The 21135-nt window shown below is 42.8% G+C and overlaps 3 protein-coding genes across 5 annotated transcripts; 1 reads left to right on the plus strand and 2 right to left on the minus strand.

The window, feature by feature from the left end:
* Positions 1-719: 719 nt before the first annotated feature.
* Positions 720-4485, minus strand: im:7136398 (schwannomin-interacting protein 1). The gene is made up of 7 exons (XM_042706511.1): positions 4397-4485; positions 3722-3973; positions 3344-3480; positions 2655-2739; positions 2333-2434; positions 1690-1807; positions 720-1388 (listed from the first exon to the last, which is right to left on the minus strand). The coding sequence occupies exons 2-7, from the start codon at positions 3929-3931 to the stop codon at positions 1288-1290; spliced, it is 753 nt and encodes a 250-aa protein (XP_042562445.1). The 5' UTR covers positions 3932-3973; positions 4397-4485; the 3' UTR covers positions 720-1287.
* LOC122131819 (flavin-containing monooxygenase FMO GS-OX-like 4) lies at positions 4397-11716 on the minus strand. Of its 3 annotated transcripts, XM_042706508.1 has the most exons (10): positions 11446-11716; positions 11110-11307; positions 10782-10997; positions 10415-10553; positions 9411-9550; positions 9111-9163; positions 8888-9012; positions 7771-8088; positions 5314-5654; positions 4397-4486 (listed from the first exon to the last, which is right to left on the minus strand). In XM_042706508.1, exons 1-9 carry the CDS (start codon positions 11484-11486, stop codon positions 5334-5336), a joined length of 1551 nt encoding a protein of 516 aa, XP_042562442.1. In that variant the 5' UTR covers positions 11487-11716; the 3' UTR covers positions 4397-4486; positions 5314-5333. The 3 variants fall into 3 exon arrangements, with proteins under 3 accessions (XP_042562442.1, XP_042562441.1, XP_042562443.1); XM_042706507.1 differs by lacking the exon at positions 4397-4486 and having other exon boundaries at positions 4709-5654; XM_042706509.1 differs by lacking the exons at positions 4397-4486; positions 11446-11716 and having other exon boundaries at positions 4709-5654; positions 10782-10876; positions 11110-11229.
* Positions 11717-12173: 457 nt separating this feature from the next.
* LOC122131820 (metabotropic glutamate receptor 5-like) lies at positions 12174-18316 on the plus strand. The gene is made up of 3 exons (XM_042706510.1): positions 12174-12727; positions 13439-14338; positions 17462-18316. The coding sequence occupies exons 2-3, from the start codon at positions 13651-13653 to the stop codon at positions 17713-17715; spliced, it is 942 nt and encodes a 313-aa protein (XP_042562444.1). The 5' UTR covers positions 12174-12727; positions 13439-13650; the 3' UTR covers positions 17716-18316.
* The last annotated feature ends 2819 nt before the right edge of the window (positions 18317-21135 follow it).

The raw sequence follows: 21135 nt of genomic DNA on the forward strand, positions 1-21135 counted from the left end.
GGTGAAGGAAGGCTCTTTTAGAGATACATTGTTTGCCACAGCTTACTACTATAGTAAGAATGCAGATGCCAATAATCAGCATCATCATCATCACTTGTGCTTTGAGAACTGTTGGAGTTGCTCATCAGCTTCAGGGTTGCCTGATCTTATATACGGTCAAATAACCAACAGGTGGAAATTGACTGTGTGTATTTCTAAGGGAGTGTATGGTCTTTGCAGTTGTGGATTCAAACTGAGTTTGTGTCACATTGTGTTAGTTGACTGACAGATTACAGATAAATCTACATTATCACCCAGCTGTAAGCTTTGCAATGCCTGATTTGTTTTAAATCATGTTCAGATACTAAATTATGTGGGAAAAGGTGTGTTTTGTAGAATAAACTCTTACTCTGTCATATAACTTATTTCTGGAGTGAACAGTGGTGACCAATTTCAGGGGCCAGCTGCTCCTTGATTTTTTTCAGAGGGCCCAGAATTCCTTACTTCATCCCCCGCATCACTCTTGTCTCGAGACGCCAAAGGGGAACACAACCATTTATAAATAGCTAAGTGTGTCTTGATGAGATCTAAGTTGAAGGCATGTCTTTTAGCAAAAACATCCTCTGTAGTCTCAATGGTATGTATAAACTCTATGGAACATGTATAAACATACTTGAATACCGATTGCTGTAAAACACTCATTTCTCTTATATTAATAAGGTAGATGCCACACAATGTTATAACTTTATAGAAAATTAAATTTATTAAATGCAAAAATGCATAATGATATGAGAAATTAACATAGTAAATTGTTATCCTTACTAAGGACAACTGTGATAGCCTAAGAACATTTGCAGCTTTAAGTTCATATAAAAATGAAATACTCTGACTGACCAAATATCAATTAAAACTGATGACCGCTTGTTTCTGTTTTGACATAGCCGCAAAAACAGCAATTTAGTTCATTATTTAGCGTCCTCCTCAATATAAATTAAACAATCTTTTATAAACAAGAGGACTTACACAATAAAACTTGTGACAACAATGTAATAATTAAGTCTATATACATAGCACCACTCTAGACCTCCTGTTGTATTATGCCCCTTAAAGCTTCCCTTCACACAAACAGGAAACTGATCTGAAGTTGCTTTTGTCCCGTGTGGGAGTATGTGAAATGCTACATATTTGTCTCAGGGTGAACTCTTGCAAAACACAGCCAGACTGGACAGAAATGTGGGAATGCGAGATGATAACTCGCCCCAGAAAGTAAACTGTTTGGGTTAGCGTCCTGTCCGAGTTGCTCCTTTGTCACAATGATGTCATATCCTGTACGTCCAGAAGCATAGCGTCCTGCTTTGTCTGCAGATTATCCCGCACTACGAGCTGAGAAACCAGCTGGGAACTCAGGTCTGAAAATGGAGAACAAACAAGCGGAAAGCTGAAAGATTAACAATGTGACAGATCAAACAAGTATGCAATAGAGAGACCGTTGTTTCAATGGCAGCAGATACTACTTTCATACGCACATTTTTTTGCTATTCTGCTTTAAACATAAATTAAAACAATCATGAAGGACCTATCAGAGGCAAACAAAATGTAAACAGACATTGTACAGGAATACTGTTTAACACTGTCACACACCCCTATCATGCCTTCAGAGTTACATCATTGCCATAAGTTAGAACAGGAGTCTGTCGGATGTGAGCTCACCATGGATGTCCTGGTAGATGGACTCCCTGAGTAAGTCTAGCTGCTGCACAGAACACGTCTGGAGGTCACTGCGGTCAAGCAGCTTCCTCGTCATGGCAGATTCACTGCGAGTCAGGCGCTGGAAAAAGTGTTCCCGCAGGGATTTCTCTTTAACATCTGCGCACCACTTTCTGACAGGGTAAGTGAATAAAGGCTACGAGACTGTGTCTAATAAATCAGCCTCTTGAACAACTCCCCTCTGAATTAAAACAACTTCAGATATGATGCATTATGTGTTAAATAATGCATGTTTATGACCAGTGCCATTGTAGTGGCTGACCAATGAGAAGGGCTGGTAGCTATAACCATGTGTATTGATAAATACATGGAAGCATTCTCAGTCTCTTGATTTGACAAATATGGCTGGATAAACACAAACAGAGCATATGGAAGATATTAAGAATATCAGGAAATGCTGCAAGTACAGACATAGCATAATATACTGACCACTAAAGGTCAAAGAATGTCCCGGAAATTCTGGACATTCTTCATTCATTTAATCAGGTAAACATGCAGTATACAAACTTCAGATGAAATAGTGTTTCCATTGAAGTTGTCAAGATACATGGCTTGCTATTTATGATGCATTCTCCATTCTTCTCACCTCCTTCTCCAACAGCTGATCCCGCAGAGTCCTCAACGCAGCCTGCACCTCCTGCTTTAACCCTGGAGACGGGCCTCCACGCGCCTCAGCCTCTTTGGAACACTTTCAGTAAGAGAACAGAACAGAACCGGATAGAACAGAGCAGAAGTAAACTCATGAAACAGTCTCTGATGGACCATGAAGTAAAACTGTTCCCTCTTATCTCATGGAACTGACTGCTATTGACTGAAACGAATAGTGGTGTCAGTGGAACTAAACTCAAGAAACAGTCAGAAATGGATAACTGCTTTTGCAGATGTCCCCCTTGAATATGTTTGCTTACCTCACTGCCAGATTTTTCATCCTCATCCTCATCACTCTCACTGTTATTGATGAAGCAGAGCTGAAGGTTTTTCTGACTGTTAAACCTGTAATATCGAAAAAATAACCAATATCAGTATCAGCAGCTAAGGAAATCAGAGTGCTGGATTTGTGGTCAAAACATTAAAACAGTCTACAAGTAAACAGTCTAAAGGTCTTCTGATCACTGTATATACACACACACACACACACACACACACACACACACACAGAGATGAGGGTTCAGATAACTCTAATTCTATGCCAGGTCAGTTCCAGAGCCAAGCCAGATCCATTAAAGACCCAACTGCAAGCGTCTGGCTGCACTTTAAGACAGACAGGTAGAGTAGAGTGCCCAAACAAAAGGCGATTCCATGCCAGATCTGGGCCAATGTGATTGGATCAGGAGCAGTAGTGGATGTAGAATTATTTTCTTGGGCTGGCAAAGGGGTTCTCAACTGCATTTAGAATGAGTGTTTTAGGTGTATGGTGGATTCAGGATTGGGGTGGCGGCTGGGCTGGCAAGCTCCGTGACCAGGGTGGCAGCTGCCACCTGGCACCCAAGATCCACCCCTGGAATCCGGAGAGGTTCAATAGAAGTGATTCAGACAGTCCCAACACTACACCTGACTTGTGGATCCGCATAAGAATAGAATACAGATGATCCACTACCGAGACTGAATGACAGGTGAACGGCATCCGCCGAAGTCGTCGTCATCTGAGTCCGCCCAGCGGCCCATATGAAACACGTGCTGCCTGTCCTCTTTCCAGCTACCAAAGACTCTCGCTCTTTCTGGTATGTTCAAAGTCTGGGAAGAAATCAGGAGACCAGTATGCCACAATGAGTTGTCTTATACCATTTGACAGAATAAAATAAGTCATTACTCTAGAAAAAAAAAAATTCTGTATATGAGTATATCTGTAACTCTGTGTTAATGATTAATACGATTCATTAAACTTGCCATTACCAGTTGTTATCAGTTCTGTATGCATTACAGCTGCAACTGTTCAGTTATCATATATTTAGGTTTACTGTTGTTGTTTTCCAACCTTTGCCCTCTCCCTCCTTTCCTCTTCTTGTTTTTCAAGTTCAGCAATTCGCAGGCTCAATGCCTCCCAGTGCATGATGGGTAGAGGCTGATCGTCCGCCGAGGAGCCCACGTCTTGGACCGCTGCTGAAACCCCTGCTGTGACCTCATGACCTGAAAGTTTGATGTCATCACTATCCCGAACTTGAGTCTTCTCTGTATCTCCCTCCATTCAGTGGTATTTATCAAAGTCCTGGGACCCTGTTTGGCGGGGCTGCAAGGGTAGAGGGGAGATTAAGTACAAGTAAACAGTAAGATATAAATGAACCAAGTCAAATATTAGAGCCAGAGAATAAGCGCACACCTGTAAATTAATATTCAATAAAATCGATATATTATCAGTAAAATGTAGCAAACGATAAGTCGTAACTTCGAAACTTCATGAAGTACGCAGACTTAGATGTTACATTGTCGCAGCTGCTGCCATTCCCTTTTCGCCAACATCGAGCATAACTGCACACACCCCAAAGAATCTCAGTACTCTCCCAACTTGGAAGAAATACACGGGGAATAGCACAGGCAGAAAGCATGAGAATTCACAGACTACTGTCACGCGTTACACAGTATGGGTAACACCACCATTGTTTCAGTATTGTTTTCCGACAAGGGTGTGATAAGTGATAAGATAGGCATTTACCTAGTTCAAGTGGCGCTGAATTCCTGACATCGCAGCGGCAGCTGTTGCGTTACGCCCAATGCCTCAAGTTTGATATCATGATGTCCAACACTAAACGAAATATAAAAAGATGTTTTTGCCTTCCTCTGGAGCGAGGAAATACCCATAGCCCCTTCCCTTTCCTCCCGCCCTATGCGCCTTCCCACTTCCCAGTCTGTTTTTTAACATCTGTCTTTAACTGCGTAATGTCGGGGACACCGTTGGAATTTTCGTGCTTTTTCAAGCCACGTATACAATCTACATACATGAAAAAAGTCCCATAATTACACAGTATGAAAAATGTGTTTGAATTTAATTTAAACATAACATTTAAAGACACGAACAAGTTGACACAAAGGGTTAAGAAACAGTTTAGGTGTCCAGTTTCACAATCCTTAACTCGACTCGAAACAGATGGGAAAACTGGGATTCCTGCGTGCGCTCTTGGAAGGAGTTAATTTAGGCAATCGTTAAGCCAGAATGCCGCCAGCCAATATGTAGTCCAATAGAGAAGACTCCACAGTATGGTGCTTCCCATTATCGATGGACATCCTACATTCATCTGAAAGGCCACTTACTTAGTTTTTCAAACCACGTCTGAGCAACGTGTCTGTTAGAGCAGTTGTTGCGCAACACTTACTTGTGCAATTTAGGCCTAGACAGCGTGGGTGGCTATCTAATCAATCATATACTAACTTACAATTATCTTTTAAATATTCACGTGTCTGTTACTTTCATGTTCATTTCAAGCATTTCAGTATAAAAATAATTCGGACACGTTTGGATAAGGCTATAGACATCAATTTACCAGACGTAATCAATATATATAAAAGTTGCCCATTTCCAAGACATTTATAATACAGGTTATGCTAAATTATCTTGGAATTTAATCACCACACCGGAATTAATGTATTTCTGTTCAGTGTGTTTTCTCTATGGATTCCCACTGGGTGTCAGTAACGAGTCGATAGTTCGCATTCCTGTACTTCTGTGGGTGTTTCTGCCGCTGTCTTGCCACCTCCTCATACAGACTCTGTATCACTGGAGGCAGTGGTGAAAACCCCCCACTGTCAGCCAGACATTGATAGTAGCGCCACTGCTCAGACTCCATTCTCAGTAGGTGTCTCTCAAGAACGCCCATCGCTGTCTTCCTGTCCACCATGTTCTGGACCTCTCGTTCCATCTCCTCTCGAGAGGGCAGCTTCACTGTCCCATCAAGCACCGCCAAAGCAAACTGGACCTGTGGCAAAAATGATATGTTTGTGATCTGACTCCCGACACGAACACCACACACACACACACACACACATACTATATACAGACAGACTGAAAGAGAAAGAGAAAAGGAGAGGCAAGGCATGTCAAGTTTATTTATATAGCACAATTCATACTTGATTTATATAGCACAATTCATACTTTATTTATATAGCACAATTTATACAAAGTGGTTTACAGATGAGCAGATAAAAGAACATAGAAAAAAGAGATTAAAAGATAGAGTGCATTATAAAATAACATAAAATTATAAAAGATTAAAAATGAAGCAAAAGTAAAAAGATAAGATAAAAAGTAGAGTGCATTCAAACAGTGAACAAAAAGCACCTGAGAACAGTCTAGATTTGATGCTGGCTACAGTTGGAGCACCTTTGATGTCATCAGGAAGGTGGTTCCAGTGCTGAGCAGCATGTTTAGTTCTGACAGTAGGTATTACTGACAGATTTGCCTCTAGTGATCTGAGAGGTCTAGCAGGTGTGTGCTGCTGAAACATATCTGAGAGGTAATTTGGTCCTGGTTGGAGGCGTCTTTGGGTACTTAGAAAAGCGCTATATAAGTCTACGGTATGATTATTATTATTATTATTACGGTCTCATTTAGTGACCTTTAACTAAGCAGCTGTGCTTTAAAGCCAGTTCTGTGACGTACTGGAAGCCAGTGTAAGGACTTGGTATTGAAGTAATGTGGACAATTCTTTTGGTTTTTGTAAGAACTCTAGCAACTGAATTTTGTATACGCTAAAGCTGTTTGATGGTCTTTTAGGAAGGCTTGTGAAAGGATCATTACAATAGTCAACCCTGCTGAAGATACATTTGTTTTTCTAGATCATGTTTTGACACAAGGCCTCTAAGTTTGGCCATGTTTTTGAGATGGTAAAAAGTTGATTTAGTTGTTTTGACATGGTTAAAATTGAGACTGAGCAATCTGAGCAATCAATTGAGACACCAAGGTGTTTAAGAATGTCCTTCACGTTAAGGCGATCTGTGTCAGAATGTAACAATCCTAAATATTTCCTAATTTTTCCCCAAAAAGATTATTTTAGTTTTGTCCTTATTCAGGAAATGTTCAGACATCCAGCTGTTTATTTTGGTCAATGCACTAACATAGAGATTAAACAGGAGCATAGTCATTAGGTGAGAAGGCTATGTATTGGGTGTCATCGGCATAGCTATGAGAAGAAATCCTATTGATGATTGATGAATGATTTCTCCAAGCGGGAACATATAAAGGTTGAATAATAAGCCTCCTACAACAGGTCAAGGATGTTGGTGTTGCAGTATAGTTGCCATGGCAACAAAGAAGATCCTGTCTTGTAGGTATGATCTGAGCCGCTTGGTAACCGTACCTGAAATTCCAACCCAATGTTCCAGTCTGTGTAGTACGATATTATGATCAACAGTGTCCAAGTCTGTACTAACTTCCAATAACACTAGGGCTGATGTTTTGCCTTTATCTGTATTAAGGCTGCTGTGAACCCTTAATGAGAGCTGTTTTTTCAGTGCTGTGATTAGCACAGAAACCTGACTGAAAGTGATCAAAATAGCTATTAGACGTTAAGAAGGTGGTTAGTTGATTAAAAACTACTGTTTAAATGATTTTGCCAACAAATGATACATTGTGGGGCAGTAATTGTTTAGTATGGAAGCATCTAGATTATTACAGGCTTTATACTAGCTGTTTTTAGGGACTTAGAAATGTGCCAGACAGCATTAATATATTTACAATTGTATGCATATCTGCTGGTAAGAGGTGAAAAACAGATTTGAAAAGGTTGGTGGGCAAAGCAACTAAGCAGCACGTGGAAGAGTTGAGATTCTGAACCGTTTTTTCCAGTTTCATTGTCTATCGAACTAAACTCTGACATTAAGCTGAGTACCCACATTGCTGAGTAGTCCCAAATGTTGAGCTGCTTGTAACTGAGAGAGAGGGGGCGGGGGGGAGAGAGAGGGAGAGGGAGAGAGAGAGAGAGAAAGAGAGAGAGAGAGAGAGAGAGAGAGAGAGAGGGAGGGAGAGAGAGAGAAAGAGAGAGGGAGAGAGAGAGAGAGAGGAAGAGAGAGAAAGAGAGAAAGAGAGAACCTTACCTGGCAATGGAAGTGTGGAAAGGGGCAGATAGTTTTGCAAATCCCGAAGAAGAAGAGTGAAGGGTAGGCGGGGGGCAGTATGAACCTGTACAGGGGGGCCACCAAATGGTCCCGGATATCTAAGTGTAGTTGCTCAGGGTGCAGAAATGGGAAGCTGAAATTGTATCCTGTACAGAACATCAGGACCTCCGCCTCCACCAGCGACCCATCCTTGAACTGCACGCGGCCGTCCTCAATGACCCTGCTCAGGGGAGGGGCCTGCTGGATGCCGGGGGGCAAAGAGAAGGTCAAGGCTGGCTTGCCATGGCTCAACATCACCTGAAGGGAGATAGAGGCAGAGTGAGGATGGGCAGGTGGTTGATGCACAGGTGTTCATGTGGATCACGAGGAAAATATACTGTACAGATAATACGGTGATAATATAGATAGAATATCAAATGTATATTTCTGGCACTTGATAGAGAAAAAAGCTCTATGCCAATGATACTATTTTAATATCTTTAGGATAAAGCAAAAGGATGAGGGACATTAGTCCAATGCTACAGGCATTTATTAAAAACCAGGAAAACAAATGACTGATTCCATTCCTATATCTCTAGAATGGCCATGAGTGGAGAAACTATCACTAATGTATTGTCAAAACATTCTTGAGAAAGAGAAAACTAAACTCCAGAAAAATACATACAGAGGAAAAATGAATGGTGCATTGTGTAGGATTTAGTGCCATCTAGTGGTGAGGTTGCAGATTGCAACCAAATGAATACCCCTTCATCATCCCTTCCTTTCCAAGTGTGTAGGATAATCTATGCTGGCAGTCAGTTGCCATAAAAATGCGAATGGCTCTCTCCAAAGCCAGTGTTATGTTTTGTCCATTCTGGGCTACTGTAGAAACATGGCGGTGCAACGTGGTGGACCCGCTCCCAATGTAGATATGAAGGGCTTATTCTAAGCTAACGAAAACGATTCTTAATTGGAGGTGATTATACACTAATGAGAGCATTATTATTATAATTCTATTCCATTTCTGCCAATAGATCCCCCTAAATCCTACACATCGTACCTTTAAAATAAAGTGTATGAAAAACTAAATTCACTTCCAGGAATAAAAAACAATTACTTGTGCCATTGCTTTAGCCAGCTCAATGGATATGTCCAGCCCTGATGCTCCGGCTCCAAAGACTATGACAGACTGACCAGCGAAGGGTTCAGGGCGGCGGTAGGCATGGCTGTGCATCACCTTGCCTGTGGTTGGAGCACAGGTGCAGCGGTGGGGATTAAGGAGGTGAGGTGAGTGTCTGGTAATTAGACACAGATCTGAGAGCTGAGGACTGAAAGTACACCTTTAAAATACTGCAGCCCTGGGATAGGAGGGATGTGTGGATCAGAATAATGCCTGGAACACAACAGCACTGTGGGTGAGAGCACTTAAAGGCCACAGAGTCATGATTTACATCACTATTACCTATTATGCACAGCTATAGGCTTAGTAAAGGACATTATTTATTTGTGTCCTCACTGTATTTCTAGACAAGTCTACACATATAGCAGTTCAGTAAATACATTTTAAATCTTGATATTATAGAGTACAATCCTTCAATATAAAAAAAACCCATATCAATCTTGTCAGCGGCTATTCTTACCCAGTACAGATGAACACAGAGTCGAAGGTTTCAGTGTTCTGTGTTCCGTGTTGGTCACGTGTGGTAACTTCCCACGCCATGGTTTTCTCTCTGTCCATCTCCATGGCGATAGGCCTCGCCTCTTCTACTGCTGTGTTAAACTGGGAGAGACACACAGCTTTACAAGACCTGCATTTCATTCCAGAGGCATCTAATGCTCCGCAGCTCCAGGGGATTACTGATGGAAACTCACTGACTTTTCTTGGCCAAGGACACAGGCTGTTGTCTCACATGGAAATGTTACGCAGTTTTTATTTAAAGTGGACCCCCCAGCAGCCTGGGTCTGCCAGACGACATCTAAGCTCATTTGTCAGTGGGATATAGTCTGGAGGCCTTCAACTGAGAGAAACGCGAGAATCAAAGTTTTGGGTTGGCCAATTAGCGATTAGTCTAGGTTATAACATTAAAAGGGTTGTGATTTGACAATCAGTGTTGCTGGATAACAAAACCAAACTGATATTAGAATAAGTTATAATACATGATTATTTTGTAGTTGACCTGAATGGGAGAATAATATTCCATCCCCCTCCAGTGATGCGGGGCAGCGGATGGATTCCATCACTATATGTTGGTCAACTCTTAGCTACACAGCAAAGGGCAAAGTGCCAGTTTAATGCAACCACCCGTTTCTAACTTTTAAACTACAAACTCCCAAGGTTGACACTCGACACGCACATTTTCACCTTCTAACCTCTTTAATAAGTAACCCCTCCTTTTCCCATCTATTTCACTGCTGCTTGTCTCTGCTTCTTCACTGCCTTCTGTTTCCTCCCAATAATCTCACACTTGATTCTGGTGAAACTGAACGTGGGTTTACAGAACGTGTTGCTCTCTTTTTTTTATCTCAATGACCAATTTGCCTGAAGTGTATCTCACTTGTCAATCACTTTGGATAAGGTGTCTACCAAATGAATGAATAGATGGAAATGTCACTGAACTGGGTTTAGACAGGAGTGTTGCAATACCTTGATGTGAGGTGTAATGGCAAAATGTTCGCAATATCTTTCTAGATATTTCTGAACATCCTGATGAGGCAAGAAAGAGGGTAGGTGGGCATCAAAGGGGAAATCAGGGAACATCATCACCTCCTTAGGGAGATTTGTTCTGCAAACACCAAACAGTAAGGTTACACAACAATTGTCTGGTCATATATATCATATCATTATTTCCGTTTTACCCTTCACAAAATGGGATTGATTTGAGACAAAAGAAAATGACAGACATAGCCATATCGACTGTAGTAACCAGCATGTCACAAGAACATGACATGGAAACAAAACACACCTGGCAACACAAGTCTAAATGACTCAAGAGTTTCTTTGCGAGGTTTACCTTAGATTTCTGTACATGCTACTATGGACATGGCGTCTGCTGTCTTGGGTCTCCTCGCTGTCCTCATAGAACCAAGTACCACCCACGGTTTCCGTCTGCTCGAACACCACGGGAGAAGCAAAGTGTTTAGAATGCGCCATTATGTGGCGCGCGGCACAGAGACCCGCGGCCCCGGCTCCCACAATGGCCACCCGACGATTGCTCATCTCGGACGCGCTTAAGGATAAAATCAGAGAGAGAGAGAGAGAGATTGTGTTTGTGTATCGTTTCGCATTCACGCCGCTGATAAGTTGCTTGAAAACTGAATAGAATTTGAAGTTGTCGCTACCGTTTCTTGCAGTATGCAGTCAAGGGACTATCTTTGCTGACACTGGAGACAGGTTGAACTCTGGACTTGAGGTGTTCTGTACCGCACAGGTTAATTAGTCTGGTTTTAGAGAGCAGTCGATTCATCTGGCTGCATGCCCGATCTTCCATTATGATAGATGAGAGGGCATGAGCGTTTGACGGGCTTTCGCTGCACAGACTGTAAAACAATTTAATACACCACAGTAGAGTAAATGGTTTGTATGAAATTAAAACAATTCAATTTAATCAAAGTCTACCAAGAGCTGACACACAAAGTGAAATTTAGGAATATTGCTAGATTACTATGAAATCTGACCTCTGCACAGTTGACAATCCCCAGCGACCTAGGAAGCGCATTACATTTAGCCTAGTGTTATTTAGGCTACTAAAAACGGTTACTGAGCACAGAATACAGTCTCGGTTTAAGCAAAGTGGGTTTGTTTACGTAGGCCTATTCGTTTAAATAAATGCCTTCCAAAACATGAAAAGTCAAACCAAACCGCAGAATTGCTTTCTCTAACTCTGGAAAACGTTCAGACTTCATACTGTATGCTTCATTGTTCACTTAAATTCTGTGGACAACATTACGTCCTGACTAGTTCCTCTAAAAAAGGAAACTTCAGTTTTTAAAGGGTGATACGATTCGTCAGATCCACAGGCGAGGGGACGTTCACAGCTATCAAAATAAAAGTCATGCAAATCTGCTTTATAGCAAGTCATGATTCTGAAACTAAGGGTAATCATATTAGTACCATGCCAGATGAACCGTCCCAAATGCAAACCAAATCCACCGTAAGAAGCAAGAACTGAACTCTTAAATATCTAAATGTCTTTGTTATGTCGTAGAGCAACTTTCAAAAACGTAAGCCTTTATGCAAACTTAAACATGGCCCATGAATGAGTTTTGTATTGACTGCAAGGTCTGTGTTCCGCACTATATGTTGTTGTTATGCAACTGTAAATTCCTAAGTCCCTTGATTTCTTACCTAAAATATGTTCACATGGTACACAGTGTGACCACAGGATGGCACTGTGGTCCCGTCTCTAGTATTGTTGTGATAAATATGACCATCAATGTATTGGCAGTTACATGTTCAGTTGATCCTGATCTCTCTTCATCTTATCGGATTCATGTCCTTCCTTGTTAGGACATGCGCACCCTGGGTAGTCCTCTTTGAAGAATGCGTCTGGAGATGTTCTGTGCTAACGTACAGTCCACAGCTCCTGAGACATATTTTACAATTGATCTGGTAATGACAGAGCGCATGTCACAGACGAAGACAAGGGTGACCGAAGAGAATACCTCGGGATCCAGGCAATACGGAGTTGGACAAACTCAGATACCTCTGTGCGCTCAGACGGGTGATCCGTACATAGCCTAAATGGACTCCGACATAGCCTGTATTTTTTCAATGTGATGTATTTAGTGCAGGCTAAATTATTACATGTACGTCTTGAGGAAATTCAGTCCACATAAAGATGAAGCACATTGTAGTCTGACGTTTGCGCGGCAATTGATTCGTCGTTCTCGGCGCATGCACAGCTCTTGCATTTCCAATCGAACTCCACCTTGGCTGAGAAAAGCTGAATACAAAATTGTAAGTAAAACATTATTTCACCTCTTACAGCACTGAATACTATGGAAAACTACTGAAAGAAGTTAAGGTATTCAACAACTTATTTGGGTGTAAGAGCTAACTTGAATTATCCAGCAGCCTATGTACAGTAGAAGCTTAAAATCATTTCCATTCATGTTGCATAATTGAGGAGATCTGGTTTCAAAGTCTGGTTTTAATGGCTTACGGTGTTCCTGTAACATTTTGTCACACCATTTTGCTTAAATGTTCATCTGGGCATATCGACTGTAATCGTTATTATCGACGATTTTTGCAAATCGCCATCAGTGTATTTTCAGCACCATGGACAGCTTCGACAGGTAATCAACCGATGAGAGGTTAATAGGTGAAGGAAGCAAAGTTTTAATCAATTTAATTCCCTAAGCGCTATTAGTGTTACCATAACCCTATTTGACAACAAGCCTATTTGCCAGTTAATGTTTTGGAAATACTCGTTTGTAATACATCACCCTTTGATGGTGGATGGAAAATTGATATAGTGTTGTACATTTCAGAAATGATATTGCCATGTATAGTTTCAATGCATAATTCACTTAAATGCAAAATTAATAATTGCATTTTCACTGCATCCTGATTTGTTATAAGTCATCCATCAATCCATCAATTCATACAACTGTATGATTCTTTGACTTCCCTTCCTCAGTGTAATATGCTGTTCCATGTTTTCCCCAGTCAATTTCAAGGGCATGATGATTCCATGAGAAAAGCCCCAGTGAACATTTTCTTCTCACAGAAAGACATCTGACCAGTTCATAGCTTATCCCGCTCAATTTGGATGCCCTGAGTTGTTCTCTGAAGATCTCCATATTTGTATCAGACATATCTGTCCCAAGCCTGACTCTAGATGCCGTGAGAACCCTACTCTGACTTGTGTGTGCGTGGAGATGGAGGGAATGCTAGGCCTATCTGGGTGGATCTGGTTGGTGGTCTTGATGGTGGCGAGTCCTGCACACATCCAGGTGAGCAGCCAAGCCAATGAACGTCGGGTTCTAGCCTACCTTCCTGGCGACATCATCATCGGCGCTTTGTTCTCCGTCCACCACCAGCCGCCGGCGGACAAGGTCCACGAGCGCAAGTGCGGAGCGGTGCGCGAGCAGTACGGCATCCAGCGCGTGGAGGCCATGATGCACACGCTAGACCTCATCAACGCCAACCCGCACATCTTGCCCAACATCACGCTCGGCTGCGAGATACGTGACTCGTGCTGGCACTCGGCCGTGGCGCTGGAGCAGAGCATCGAGTTCATCCGCGACACCCTGGTCTCCGCCGAGGAAGAGGAGAGCGCGTCCCGCTGCGTGGGTGACGAGAGCGTCGCCCCCATCAGCGGGAAGAAGCCCATTGTGGGTCTGATCGGCCCGGGCTCCAGCTCCGTGGCCATCCAGGTGCAGAACCTCCTCCAGCTCTTCAACATCCCCCAGATCGCCTACAGCGCCACCAGCATGGACCTGAGTGACAAGAGCCTCTTTAAGTACTTCATGAGGGTGGTGCCCTCGGACGCACAGCAGGCCCGGGCCATGGTGGACATCGTGAAGAGGTACAACTGGACCTACGTGTCCGCCATTCACACGGAAGGTAAGCAGTGATGGCCTGTGGCTGTGGGCTTTAGTATTAACTTCAGCCATGAATGTGTGTCAGTTATCAGTGTGTATTACTTCCGTTGGGAGGTTTCTATGTGCAGGTTCCAGTCATTTGGGGTATTTAACATTGCACTTGGTGTGATGTTCAATTCCCTGTCCAGGCAATAAGGGGCCAAGGCCCAGGTCATCTTACGTGACATTTTTGCTGTAAATGTGAAATGTGTGACTTGCAGTTTTTTTTGCAGGGAAGTGTAAAACTCTGTGTGTGTTGCATTGTATTCGTTTCTGTCAGTGTTCAGAAGATATGAGAAATGACAGGTGCCTCCACTAGACATCTGGAAGTAGTTGACTCAGCTTCCTGTCAGGGTGTTTTGTAACCCACCTCTGAAGCACTGGTTTGGAATAAAAAAAAAAATTGCTTCCAGTGAATGTTGCTTTGGTTGATACCCGGTGTACTGGCTTCAACAAAGAACTCTAAATTGCCTAGGAAATGTAGGAGGGAAAAAAGACAGCTTTCTTTCGAGTTCAGTGAGCATTCCACATGGTGTCTTTTCAGTCTGCAACAATACAATGTACACTGCGACTACTCATTCATGAGTGTTGTCATATAAAGCTTAAGCTGGATAAGTGCAGTGTCACTTGCTGCATGAGGTAGCTAAAGGCTGCACGGTGGCACAGTAGACAGCACTGTCTGATGCCAGGCAATCAAGAGTTTGTCATGGTCTTTGTGCACACTCTGGAGTTTCACTTTGGAGTTGTAAGGAGTTCTTCCAGGCTTCTTGTGTCCTACCACAGTGCAGAGAGACATGCAGATTAGTTACAATACAGAATCTGACTTGGCCACAGGTGTGTGTGTGTGTGTGTGTGTGTGTGTGTGTGTGTGTGTGTGTGTGTGTGTGTGTGTGTGTATAGTGTATGTTCAACCTTCAATGAATTTCCGCCCTGTGGAGTGGTTGTTCCTGCCAAACCTACTCTTGGCATAGCGTCAAATGAAAAAGCAACACCTGGAGAAAAAATACATCTAGTCAAACTTCAGTTGAAAAACCCCAAACATACTCAAACAAATTCTTTACTGCTCAACTGAAAGAGTCCTGTTTCCTGTTTCCTGCTTCCTGTTGAATGTTGGCATCGGTTCTCTTGAGTCCTTCTCTGAGACACAGCGCTGTGTGTTCACTCTGTTACAGCTAATGAGTTAAAGCAATTAATTTAAGGGGTCACTAGGGTTGAACTGAAGTCCTGTGCTGTTTGCTCTACAGATTAATTATCTGATCTTTGTTAATTACAACTCTAGTTTGACCTCGTGACCTTGGCCCCTCAGTGGCTTCACGGAAGGCAGGTCATGAGAGACACACAGGTACAGAGGAGAGCCACAGGTTTTCAATGACAACTAATGGGAACCGGGTGTAGATCAGGATCTAAAGAATAGAAGAACAGCAGACAGACCTCACTCCTCCTCAACTAATGGGAACCGTCTGAGTTCTGGGTGTAGATCAGGATCTAGAGACTAGAAGAGCAGCAGACAGACCTCACTCCTTCCTCAACTAATGGGAACCGTCTGAGTTCTGGGTGTAGATCAGGATCTAGACATTAGAAGAACAGCAGACAGACCTCACTCCATCCTCAGCTTTTGTCATGTGCCCTTGGGCAAGACACTGAAAACTCGTGGCCTCACTGGTCCAGTGGAGATGCCCAGTGGCCTTGAAGACAGGGCTTACACTGGGCAGCTCCCAGGTGTGTGTGTGTGGGGGTTTGTGTGTGAATGTGAGTGTGTGTGAGTGTGTTTGAGTGTGAGTCTAAGTGTGTGTGGGTGTTAGTGTGTTTGCGTGTGTAAGAGAGTTCATTTATGTGTGTGTGTGTGTGTGTGTCTGTGTTAATGGCTGGACTTTGCTGAAAAAGAGCTGAGGGTAAATAAATAAATAAACGTTAAATAAATAAAATGAACAAATGGTTATAAAAGATGACTCGGGGTTGGCTACTCTTGTCCTTGAGCAGCAGTTCCTTACTGTCAGGAAGGAAAATATTCACACAGTGACAGAAAATACAATTCTCTTTCTAGAACCAAATGTGCTAATGTTAAAGAGATGCAAATCCTTTTCAGTCCAACATGAATCTGTTTTTGATTAATGATTCATCGGCGACTATGAAGACCAGTCTCCTGAGCTCGATTCAGTGTTTTAAAATAAAGTGACAACACATAAACCCACCTGATCGCTGGAAATAGGCATCGCTGCGCCATTATGATGCATCTTCCTCGACGCCCACGTGTCTCTCATTAGCCGCAGATGGAACCCCGCTGATTGGGTGTCTCTGCGCAAAATGAAAAGGCATCTTTAAATAGAACGAAAAAAATTGTATGTTTCACCGCAATTACCTTTTGTAAAGATAAGGCCTCTTACACACACACACACACACACATACACACACACACACACACACACACACACACACACTCATACTCACTCACAACCAGGCAATCACACTCACAATCATTCAAACACACATAAACACACACACATGGGTGCGCACACACACACACACTCACATACACACATATACACACAGATTCTCTCTCTCTCTCTCTATCTCCTACACACACACACACACGCACACACGCACACACACACACACACACACACACACACACACACACACACACACAAACACACACACACACAGAAGGCCACCAGGGCATCATGACCGGTTGCAATGGGGATGCATAATAGTAGATATTATGTGAACTATCTGGTGTATCGCAGTCGGAGGCAGATGGAGAGATCTGGTTGGCAGTAGGAAGTAGGTGACCTGGATTTTATGGAAATTGGGGAGGGCTACCCCTGTCATGAAGGCAATGGGGATACCATAAATAATGTGTGCCTCTCTGTGTTGGCTTGTTTGCACAAAACTATTCGGTTCATATTTTCTTTATTTATACTGTATAGCTCCAGTAACACTGAAAATAGTCTTAAGCCACTGTACACAGATGCATGTAGATATGTAGCTAAGGAAATATTGAAGAATATTAAATGTTCCTCTCAAACCTTCTTTAAAATACAAATGATCCAGCACTAAGACAACAAGAGTGTGTGGTTGTCTCTTATTCATGTCTCTCCTCCTGCAGGCAATTATGGTGAGAGTGGGATGGAGGCCTTCAAAGACATGGCCGCCAAAGATGGCATATGCATCGCCCACTCAGACAAGATCTACAGCAACGCGGGCGAGCAGAGCTTCGACCGGCTCCTGGAGAAGCTCCGCAGCCACCTGCCCAAGGCGCGCGTCGTCGCCTGCTTCTGTGAGGGCATGACTGTGCGTGGCATCCTGAAGGCCATGAGGCGGCGCCACCTGGTGGGCGAATTCCTGTTGGTGGGCAGGTAACTGTTAAAAACTCTTTGGCCCAGGTAGAGTCTGCAATTCTGGCAAAAGGTTGTTGATGTTTGAGCTCAGTAACCAATCATATTACACCCGTCTTTTCTGTGCTCATGAAGCCACACGTGTTGATTGGCTGGAATTGTTTATGTCTCGGCCCGATGTCACTATGTTTTTTTTCCCATCTACAAAGCCAGTACTGTGTACTAAAACCACAGTTTGTCTGAGAGCACACACAGAATGGCCAACTACAGGACTGTGAGGAACAATTAGCTGAATTTGACAGAATAGGATTAGAATCGTAGACCTCACCTTTAAATCAGGTTGTCTGACTGTAATCTTAGCGTTTTCTCATTAGCAATCTTCATTACTACCATTAGACTTAACGGTCACACTTTATTTGGATGGTCCCTTATGGAAGATCTACAGATGTTCAGACTGTAAACAAACTATCTATTGAACTTCTGTTAACTCCAGTTTATGGCTAAGGTTATTGTTAAGGGTTGGGTACTCACACTCCTCATCTAATAGAGAGCATCTATTCTATTGACACTTTTTCTTTTGTGAACATCCCAGTTTTGAGGGCACACACACATGCACACACACACATACACACACACAAGTGTGCTAGTTTTGATGGGCGCTTGTTTCATATCACGTCTTTCCCCACGCCCTCGCAGACTCTTCATGCTCATGTTGAAGTAGAGTAATTTACTGTAGCAAGTGCTATATGGGTTTATGGAGGTTTTGGTGACTTCTTTAGTTTCCTTTCAAAGATGCTGCTGCAGACTGATATGCCTGTACAGCTCAGCATCCTAAATGCTTCATTCCTAAACTCCCCAACAACATCTGTTCAGCTCTTGTATTATTTTTTTTTTTTTTACGCTTGAATATTCACATATTTCTTCTCTTTCTGGTTCTCTCAACAGCATCTAGCTGTTAAAAGCTTTGTGTGTGAGAGTGTCTGTGAATTCAATCTTTTGTTATTTGAGTATATGAGTGTGAGCATATATTATCTGAGCCAGAAACAGACCTCACAGTGCAAGTCTTTTTTGGGCAGGTACAACATTCATCCATTAAGGGAAATAATCATCGTCATCATCATCACCATTATCTCCACCACCACCATCTTCATCAGCTTCGTCTCAGACATCAGTCATCACAGCACCTTCACCTCTGATGACCCCAGCGTCACCTGCCTTGCCTCAACAGGTACTTAAGAAGAAAAAAGAAAACACTAATTCTTGAATCCATTCCTACTGATAAGGGCGGAAGGCTATATGTAAGATCATTAGCCTACTTTAAAAACCTTCTCAATGTGATTATGACAGATCTTTCATTAAAAGTATTTCAGGGATTTGCCCCTGGGCACTCGTCTTTAGACATTTCTCAAAGCTATTCATAGTGTCTTTGAAAGAGAACAATGTAGCTCTCTTTCCCTGGCAAGAGATGGAAAGCAGCTGCCATATATTATTATGCCCCACAATCTCTGGGGTGCCAAGTGCATGATGTGGAAGAATGGCTTGGAAACCTCAGGTGTATCTTGGCACTTATGGAATGGGACTTAAAGGAGCATCAGACTCTTACCGTAATCTGCTGTCTTTACAAGCATCTAAGGGAGTTCACTGAATCTAACTGTGTCATCAGTATCAGGTCTTTGTTAGTTAGTGGATCCATTAGAGCAGGGGTGTCAAACATACGGCCTGCAGGCCGGATCCAGCCCACCAGGGGGTCCAGCTCGGCCCGCCGGATGACTTTGCTTAGTGTGAAAATTACAGAAAATATAAATTACATTTCTATCAGAATGTCTTTTAAGAATATGGAAGTTGCCGATAAGCCCCTCATATACGGGCTTCATTGCCTGCGGGGACACAGGTTCAAGTCTGGCCTGATGTCGTTTCCCGGGCCTCTCCCCACCTCTTCTCCGCCTCGCTTCCTGTCATACAACTTCACTGTCCTGTAAATTAAAAGGCATAAAAAAGGTGTTGTTTAAAGGTCGCACGACTCAGCCCTCAACACGGCAAACGGCACAGCGGCGGCAAAGTGCCGCAAAGAGCAGCGACGGCGAAACTTACAGGGTCATCTCGACCGGCTCTTGATCCTGCTCGGATGTGCTCGACCTCACACAGTTTCTCAGAACCCTTTTGTCTGTAGAGAACTCGTCTCAGTTCTTGTAGAGAACTTTGGGCCACCAGTGTGATTTTTATGTTAAAAGGTGTTGTTCAAAGGTCGCACGACTCAGCACTCAACACGGTAAAGGCACAGCGGCGGCAAAGTGCCGCGAAGAGCAGCGACGGTGAAACTTACAGGGTCATTTCGACCGGCTCTTGATCCTGCTCGGATGTGCTCGACCTCACACTGTAGAGAACTCGTCTCAGTTCTTGTAGAGAACTTTGGGCCACCAGTGTGATTTTTATGTTAAAAGGTGTTGTTCAGATAAGCCCCCCATTTAAGGGCTTCATTGCCTGCGGGGACACAGGTTCAAGTCTGGCCTGATGTCGTTTCCCGGTCCTCTCCCCACCTCTTCTCCGCCTCGCTTCCTGTCATACAACTTCACTGTCCTATCCAAATAAAGGCATAAAAAGCCCAAATTAAATTAAGTTTATGAGTACAAACGTTTTGTCATTTTTTTTATCGATCCAGTAATTGCTTCAAAAACAGCGTAAATGCGATGTCTGCTCCGGAGGCAGAAGCGCTCATTGCCACAGGCAGCAGCGCTCACTGCTAGCTTTGTGACGCGTTTGACGTCAAACTCATCACAAAGCGAGGGAATCTGCAGAGGAGAGCCCAGGCAGATAAACAGTGGGCTGTCTGAGTTTTTGGTCTTTATGTTTCTATTTTATTGTAGAAAGAGCTTAAAATAGGATTTATCATCCAAAAACCTTCACCAATGATTTAAACATAGAAACAGAGAAATATTGTTGTTATGTTTGCGTTATTATGCTATGATTTTACTGGTCTGGCCCACTTGAGATCAAAGTGGGCAGTATGTGCCCCCTAACTAAAATGAGTTTGACACCCCTGCATTAGAGCATCTTTCCTGTGAGTTTTCAACTCACCAGATCCTCTTAGGAGGTACCGAAAACCAACAAGTGTTTTATTTTTTTTACGGAAAGAGCTACTGGACTGTGAATCAAGATCAATACATTGGAGAAAAACAGGAATAGTAATGACATAATGTCTGAGCTTTTCTGTTGGCATTCTTGTTTGTAGAGATTAGATAAACGTTATTCCTTGAAAATGCACAATTTTTACACAATCACGTTGGATATAATATATTGGTAAAATCTATCTTAGAATCTTACAAAAACATTTAAAAGCCCTCAAAGGAAAAGGATCTAAACATTTTAGTGCAATTTTCATGCTTTTATGAGTTGTCTAGGTATGTGTCAGCGAGTGTGTGTGTGTTTCTAGTTTCTAGTTTCATGA

This window comes from Clupea harengus, unplaced genomic scaffold (genome assembly GCF_900700415.2).
Source record: "Clupea harengus unplaced genomic scaffold, Ch_v2.0.2, whole genome shotgun sequence".
In the NCBI taxonomy this organism is placed as follows: Eukaryota; Metazoa; Chordata; class Actinopteri; order Clupeiformes; family Clupeidae; genus Clupea; species Clupea harengus.

What these genes read in the sequence shown, in the direction of transcription:
- LOC122131819 (XM_042706508.1), bottom strand. Translation starts at nt 11,486, where the DNA reads ATGCGCTTCCTAGGTCGCTGGGGATTGTCAACTGTGCAGAG. An exon ending in ACTGCATACTGCAAGAAACG is followed by an intron (nt 10,998 to 11,109) that starts GTAGCGACAACT and finishes TTTATCCTTAAG; the next exon opens with CGCGTCCGAGATGAGCAATC. An exon ending in TGGCTAAAGCAATGGCACAA is followed by an intron (nt 8,089 to 8,887) that starts GTAATTGTTTTT and finishes ATCTCCCTTCAG; the next exon opens with GTGATGTTGAGCCATGGCAA.
- im:7136398 (XM_042706511.1), bottom strand. Translation starts at nt 3,931, where the DNA reads ATGGAGGGAGATACAGAGAAGACTCAAGTTCGGGATAGTGATGACATC. An exon ending in ATCAGCTGTTGGAGAAGGAG is followed by an intron (nt 1,808 to 2,332) that starts GTGAGAAGAATG and finishes CACTTTTTCCAG; the next exon opens with CGCCTGACTCGCAGTGAATC. An exon ending in CATCTACCAGGACATCCATG is followed by an intron (nt 1,389 to 1,689) that starts GTGAGCTCACAT and finishes CTCCATTTTCAG; the next exon opens with ACCTGAGTTCCCAGCTGGTT.
- LOC122131820 (XM_042706510.1), top strand. Translation starts at nt 13,651, where the DNA reads ATGGAGGGAATGCTAGGCCTATCTGGGTGGATCTGGTTGGTGGTCTTG. An exon ending in GTCCGCCATTCACACGGAAG is followed by an intron (nt 14,339 to 17,461) that starts GTAAGCAGTGAT and finishes CTCCTCCTGCAG; the next exon opens with GCAATTATGGTGAGAGTGGG.